This window comes from Sinocyclocheilus anshuiensis, unplaced genomic scaffold (genome assembly GCF_001515605.1).
Source record: "Sinocyclocheilus anshuiensis isolate Anshui unplaced genomic scaffold, SAMN03320099.WGS_v1.1 scaffold950, whole genome shotgun sequence".
NCBI lineage: Eukaryota > Metazoa > Chordata > Actinopteri > Cypriniformes > Cyprinidae > Sinocyclocheilus > Sinocyclocheilus anshuiensis.
Genome location: NW_015539874.1, coordinates 176,666 through 184,067, shown reverse-complemented (window position 1 = coordinate 184,067; position 7,402 = coordinate 176,666). Strand labels below are relative to the sequence as shown.

The following is a 7,402-nucleotide window of genomic DNA, read 5'->3' as shown; positions in this document are numbered from 1 at the left end:
TCAGCTACGGAATCGTGTCACCAGCAGTGCAGAGCTTGCTCAGGAATGGCAGTAGGTTGGTGTGAGAGCATCTGCAAGGACAGTGAGGCTAAGACTTTTGGACAACGGCCTGGTATCAAGAAGGGCAGCAAAGAGGCCACTTCTCTCCAAGGAAAAGCGTATCAAGGACAGACAAATTCTGCAGGAAGTACAAGGATTGGACAGCAGAAGACTGGTGCTAAGTTATTTTCTCTGATGAAGCTCTCTTCCGACTGTTTGGGACATCTGGAAAGTCGATTGTTCGGAAGAGAAAAGGTGAATGCTACCATGAGTCCTGGGACGTGCCAACAGTGAAGCATCCTGAGACCATCCATGTGTGGGGTTGCTTTTCAACAAAGGGAGTGGGCTCTCTTATAATTCTGCCCAAAAACACTTCCATGAATAAAGAATGGTATCAAAGAGCGACTTCTTCCAATGATCCATGAGCAATTTGGTGATGATCTGTGCATTTTCCAGCATGATGGAGCACCATGTCACAAAGCAAGAGTGATAAAGAAGTGGCTCGAAGATCATTACATTGAAATTTTGGATCCGTAGCCAGGCAACTCCCCGGCTCTCAATCACATACAGATCCTGTGGTCAGTCCTCAAAAGGCGAGTGGACAAGCAGAAGCCCACAAATTGTGATCAACTCTGGATCGGGATCGCCATCAGTCAGGATTTGGCCCAGAAGCTAATATCCAGCATGCCAGAGCGAATTGCAGAGGATATGAATAACAAGGGTCAACACTGTAAATATTGACATATATATTAATATTAATATATATTTTTTGCCAATAAAAGCCAACTTATGATATGCTTATCATTGTTTTTCAGTATACGATAGAAACATGTGAAAAAAAAAACCTACAAATACTGAAGCAGCAAACTTTGCAAAACACAAAATTTATGTCACTGCCAAAACTTTTGGCCATGACTGTATCTCAGAAAATTTTGTAGAGTCATTCTCAGAAACTTTTTTTCCATAATGTAATATATAAATTTTAAAGTACAGTGGTGCGAAAAAGTGTTGGCCCCCTTCCTGATTTCTTATTTTTTTGCATGTTTGTCACACTTAATGTTTCAGATCATCAAACAAATTTAAATATTAGTCAAAGATAACACAAGTAAACACAACATGCTGTTTTTAAATGAAGGTTTTTATTATTAAGGGAAAACAAAATCCAAAACTACATGGCCCTGTGTGAAGAAGTGTTTGCCCCCCTGTTAAAACTGTGGGTTATCACACCGTGTGACAAACATGCAAAAAAATAAGAAATCAGGAAGGGGGCCAACACTTTTTCACACCACTGTATGTATATCGTATTTTTTTGTGTTTGTAATTTAAAGTAAATAATTATACAAAATTATATTTATTCATGTTTACAATAATATCTAAAATCATCATGGGAAAATAATGGGACTAGTGGTGTGTGTATGTATATACACTGAACAAAATTAACACCTGTGCAATAATCATGCTGTCTAATCAGCATCTTGATATGCCACACCTGTGAGGTGGATGGATTATCTCGGCAAAGGAGAAGTGCTCACTAACACAGATTTAGACAGATTTGTGAACAATATTTGAGAGAAATAGGCCTTTTGTGTACATAGAAAAAGTCTTAGATCTTTGAGTTCAGCTCATGACAAATGGGGGTAAAAACAAAAGTGTTGCGTTTATAATTTTGTTCAGTGTATATATATAAACTCAAAGGAAATGGTGAAATAACTGGGACATTGTCTTGTCAGGCTTTCTGAGATGCGAAAATGGAATGTAGTGATGAAGAAGTTACCTTTTACCATCAGCAAGATAAGCCTTTGTCAAAATGTAATTCTCTGCAGTTATTTTCTTGTTGAATACGATATCTTTGAGAACAGCTTTCACGCGTAGGATCTGAGAGGCGACAAATTAAAATGGATTACATAATATATTGAGAGACATTAAGAAATATATGATCTCACCTCCTGGGACTGCAGGCTGTTAGCGTTGTACAGCTGGCGTATGATGACCTCACATTCCTGTAGGCTGGGAGGTCGAGGAGCCCGAGATGGACTACACTGGATCATCAGAGGCTGTAGAGAAGTGATGAACCCTGCTTTGGCTTCTGAAGGAGCTTCTGTTCTGTCGGCTGTGAGGGAATTTGATCTGGTTTCTCTACACTGTAAATGACTGCTGTAGGTATGAGAAGAATGTTACTAATCTATGTATCCCCTTTCTTCTTTATAATAATAATATTATTGAATAATAATTATATAAAATAATTACTAATTAAAATAATATTAAATAATAATAATATCTTATATGCAGTTTTGTAAGCACCTAATCTCTGTGGCTTGTGGTGAGCAGGTTTCCTCCAAAGTCTGTTCCAAATAGTTCCTTCTGTCTCTCTGGAACTTGTTGCTCTCTGTGTGGTGCTTACAGATTCTACGGCTGGATCCTGTCATGGAATTTTGGTGCAAGTTAAACATGTCCCAATATATCTGTATTGTGTACAGTGGTTTTGTTTGAGAAGATGTGAGAGATCAGAAGTGTCACTCAACCTTTACTGCTCGACTTTGGAAGGTCCATTATCAGCTTATACTGCAACTCTGTAACCACAATTACATAAAAAATACACAATGGAGAATGATGTTTAATTAATGATGTATCGAATTTAATGTATGTATGTGTCATGATTACTTTGTTGAATATTTCTCAGAATAGGTTTATTTTGAAAATCATTAGCTTAATTTCTTGAAGCATTGACAGCCAGAAACCTAATGAACTATTTCAACTTATGCACAGGACACAGTCACTTTTTGTGACAATGTGCCCCATCATATGGGATAAGCGGTTACAATGGGAAAACTTTTAAAGATGCTGATTTATATTTTAAAATTATGGCATTTTCAAAAGCATATCAATATAAAAAAAATACCTTATGGTGTATTTAATGGCTTTTAAGTATATAAAAAAATAATGAAACTGAAAATATCAAACAAAATAACAAATTATTGTTTTGTCCAACTGAAAACAGTAATGAACGGTACAAAAATTACAACTAATGAAACATTTGACAACTTAACCCAACCTGACATGTATGTTAACCCAAGAGCTAAAACTCAACTGACTCAAATATCGCATTTGTGACAACTAGCCCCGTTCTTCCCTACCATCAGCAAAACTGTAATTCTTGTGCATTCCTTCCAGGTTGTTGTAAGCAAAATACCATTACATCTGGTATCCCAATCTTTTGACAGTCAGAAACAAAACACCAAAAACGTTTGTCTGTGTAATCTGATACTTTGCCACCCACAGAGGTTTCAAACGCCATTCTTTCATTTTCCTCATTCAGCAACTCGACGTCACCAGGCAACCTGCACTACAGTTTCAGCTCTGATACACTTGGCAGCAGGCGCCCGTCCTCAATAAACCTGAAAATGCACATTCTGTCATTATTCACTCAACCTCGTGTTGCTCCAAGCCTGCATGACTTTCTTTCGCAGAAAAAAAAGAGATGATTACAGCCTCAGTCTCCATTCACTTTCATTGCAACTTCCCTTACAGTGAAAGTGAATGGAGACTGATCCGTCATTCCGCCTAACATTTCATTTGTATTTCAAAAGAAAGAAAATCCTACAGGTTTTAACAACATGAGTGTGAGTAAATGATAACAGAATGGGTTGAACTATTCCCTAACTGATACATTTAAGCAAGCAGAGAGCTTATAACAGCAAAACAGGCAACATTAATTAATCGTATAACATTTTCAATTAAATTACGTAAAATACAATAAGAATGATAAAGTTTGTTGTAAGCGCACGGACAAATACGTTCTATAAAACACAACAAAAATATATAATAGTTGCACACTAGTTAGCAACTAATAGAAGCACACTAACACTAATTGCCCCATTAGTGTCGTTCATTAAAAGGCCCAAACATTATTTCTGTAACATGTAGAAGGAAATGTAACATACATGTACCTTTATTTTCCCGTTTTAAACTATCTATTTCACCGTGTAATTTCTCCAGAGTTTCTCTGTGCTGCTTTTGTAAGAAGTCAATATTCCTCTGCAGTGAAGCGACGCGCGCATCCATTTCGCTTCCCTCGCTTCACGCACTGATACTTTAACGTCACATGCGTCTGCTTGCGGATGACGCATAACTACCAAGTTGCGTCATAACTCGTGTTTTACCCGAAATCTTAAACCTGCCTTAACACGTTGTCACGCGTATTTGTTTACAATGACTGTCCACTCCTCCTCTCCCACTGGAACTTTTAATATTGTAGTGGCTGCTATGGTAACAGCACTACTTTCTCTAATATTGCTGGGATATAACAGATTTAAGTCAATTCAATAATTCACTCAGTGTAAAATTACCTGGAGACCTGTTAAACATCCGTGTTTCTATAGCAATCTAAATCCAGTACACAAATTAGACATTCATTATGTCCTTTTAATGAGTTAAGTGCAAACTTTGGATTGTTCTGACAGTCACATTGGCAAAAAAAAATACACCATTATAAATTTATTTAATGACTGAAAAACTGGATTAACCACCACTCACAGATTAAAAAAAAAACACTGTGCATTAGATATGACATTCCCCATTCAATTTTTGTCATTAAATGTACCAATACACTTGCAGTGCAAATACTGTATATAAAAACCTTCATGCACCTTGGAGAACAGGTTGCTAGAAGTTTAGTATTGACATTTAAAAAAATATATATAAAAAAGGCATCATGAATCTTTATTTACTGAGTCTTTAGTTTTTCATGAAGAAAGTTCAACAGGAGCTCATATAGAAAGCTGATGATGAGAATGAGTCCAGTGCTGGAGAGAACACTGAATGACAGTAGTGCAAACAGCATGTAGAGCAGGAGGAGGATGAGGAGGGTGCGATAGCTGGCCAACACCCGCAGGCTGAGACGGGCTCGCTGAGGACGTTCCCTCATCTGCCGCGTCACCGGACTCTTCCGCCATTGCTCTGCCACTTTTGAGGAACTTCTCAAGTAGTGTCGTCCTGTACTGCCCAGGAGGTCCTGTCGAGAACACAGCGCCTCCATGTGGTCTCCAAACTATAGGACACAACCAATATGGTCACATTTGATTGAAGTGAAATGCATGTGCATCATTGTTGCATCAACACATACATTAATAACCATAATGAAGTTTAATTTTGGATGAAACTCTAGGCTAAGCAATATTCTTACTCTTGCATTAATAAAGGACGAGATCTGGAACATCAGTCGAACCAAAAAAGCATTTTCGTAGCTCCTGATAGGCTGAAGCTCTGGATCTCCTTGATATTCGATTTCAAATCTGCGAAGACCATTGATGATCTGTAAAATATGAAATCAAATTTGTAGTAATATTGGTATGACTCACAAAATGAATATGTTGAAGAAGATCGCCACACTAAAACTCACCTGCAACCTGCCCAGGTCTGTTAATAAAAGCCCATTTTCACTCGGGATGCAGTCTGGCAGTTGTTTAGATGCCCCTTCGTCGTCTACAGATGCCACATTGCCTATCAGCTGAGACAGCTGCCCTGCATTCAACTGTACAACATGAAGCTAAATTAAAGGTGAAGAAGTGAACTATGTATATTAAAATATACATTAACATTCAAATACTGATCTGAAAGATTTTTTATTTTTTTTTGAAAGAAAATGAATCCAGCAAAGATGCATTAAATTGATCAAAAGTGACAGTAAAGTAAAAAAATATCGATATCTCGATATTAATCGATTCTCATTTTTACGGAACGATATCGATTCTTAAATCCCAAGAATCGATTAGTCTAGCCTGTTTTCAGTTAATGGACGGAACGTTGAAGGGCACTTCCCATCCAATATATCGCAATAACAATAAGCATTGTGCCTTGGTACTTTTAATACGAAACAAAGTCTCAGATTTCAAATTCTGTCCATTGTATTGCAGACAGCATTTAAACAATAAACGCCGTTTTGGCGCTGTTTAATGTGGAGTGACAGATCGCTGTACAGACGCAGCAGCGCGAGGTGCACGTGAACTGATCATCTCCTCCACATTAATACCAGTTTCAGCACAAAATAAAACATGACTACACACCCGAAGGCAAGTTAAAAGAAAGAGTACAACGTGACAATCCGTATCCTGTCTCATGTAATCGCTCAGTCAGTGTTTCAGCCAGCAAAGACGCCTTGTAAACGTCTTGTAAACAATGTCATGTAAAGTCACATTTACCTCAGAAAAAACATATGGTGAACATAATAGTCAGAAAATAAACTGTAGAGAGGGTCGTTTTACTAAATATATGCACCATATAAAATTCATTATAAATTTTACGGTTCTTCAATATTTAATGTTTGAATAAATTCATCAAGTTTTTATGACATCCACCATTATGTTTATATTTAAAATAACGAATTGAAGTAGAAATATGTAATTGTAACTTAATTATTTTAAAAACTTCATTAAGTGTAATTTTAACAAATCAGTCAATTTTAACCTTAAATATTATAGTAATGTATTACCAACTGACTCTCATGTATATTTTACAGCATTAGTTGAGAGATAATTTTTCTTTGAAAATTTGGCATGTACTGTACCTGAAATGTATCCAAATGAATGGATATTGAATCGAATCAAAAGCTTGTGAATGAGAATCGAATCGTGAAATTTGTGTCAAAGCCTAGCCCTAGTAAAGACATTTCTAATGTTTCTATTTCAAATAAATGCTGTTCTTTCTGTTCATCAAAGAATACTGAAAAAAAAAAAAACTGTTTAATGATAATGAGCATTAGAATGATTTCTGAAGGACCATGTGACACTGAAGACTGGAAGTAATGGCTGCTGAAAAATTAGCTTTGCCATCACAGGAATAAATTACATTTTAAAATATATTAAAATACAAAATTATTTTTAATTATTTATATATTACTATTTTTATTGCATTACTATTTGTATTGTATTTTTGATCAAATAATTGCATCTTTGGTGAACTTAAGAGACTTTCAAAAGCATTTTAAAGGGGTGGTTGATTGCGATTTCACTTTTTTAACGTTAGTGTCTAAATGTTGCTGTTTGAGCTTAAACATTATCTGCAAAGTTAAAAAGCTGAAAGTTCAATGCAAACGAGATATCGTCTTTTAAAATTCTGGCAGTTTAATGCCTACAAAAACAGCTGGTAGGGACTACAACGAGTTACTTTCTGGGTTCGTGACATCACAAACCCAGATAAACCCCGCCCTCGGGAAAAGGCAGCAAAAGGGGCGAGGCCATGCTGCCCTGCTTTAGAGAAGAGGAAGAGAAAACTAGAGGTGCACGTAAAAATCTATTCATATATGAATCGCGATTCTGTCTTCTAACGATTCTAATGGATTCACAAGTTTCAAAATCAATGTTCTAAA

The 7,402-nt window shown here is 36.5% G+C and overlaps 2 protein-coding genes across 6 annotated transcripts in view; both read right to left on the bottom strand.

Moving 5' to 3' along the window:
• ccdc74b (coiled-coil domain containing 74B) overlaps positions 1-4,151 on the bottom strand; it is a 5,663-nt gene extending 1,512 nt beyond the window's left edge. Inside the window, exons 1-5 of the mRNA XM_016481795.1 lie at positions 3,987-4,151; positions 2,562-2,609; positions 2,341-2,458; positions 1,983-2,193; positions 1,814-1,914 (exon numbers count right to left, since the gene is read on the bottom strand). Coding sequence (XP_016337281.1) covers positions 1,814-1,914; positions 1,983-2,193; positions 2,341-2,458; positions 2,562-2,609; positions 3,987-4,101 — 593 coding nt within the window. The 5' untranslated portion in view covers positions 4,102-4,151. The remainder of the gene's footprint in view (positions 1-1,813; positions 1,915-1,982; positions 2,194-2,340; positions 2,459-2,561; positions 2,610-3,986) is intronic.
• Positions 4,152-4,518: 367 nt separating this feature from the next.
• The window catches only part of LOC107685262 (sphingomyelin phosphodiesterase 4), an 18,014-nt gene continuing 15,130 nt past the window's right edge, over positions 4,519-7,402 (bottom strand). For all 5 annotated transcript variants that reach the window (XM_016481780.1, XM_016481781.1, XM_016481783.1 and 2 more), the window contains 3 exons: positions 5,438-5,569; positions 5,222-5,350; positions 4,519-5,086 (listed from right to left, as the gene is read on the bottom strand). In XM_016481780.1, coding sequence (XP_016337266.1) covers positions 4,763-5,086; positions 5,222-5,350; positions 5,438-5,569 — 585 coding nt within the window. In that variant the 3' untranslated portion in view covers positions 4,519-4,762. The remainder of the gene's footprint in view (positions 5,087-5,221; positions 5,351-5,437; positions 5,570-7,402) is intronic.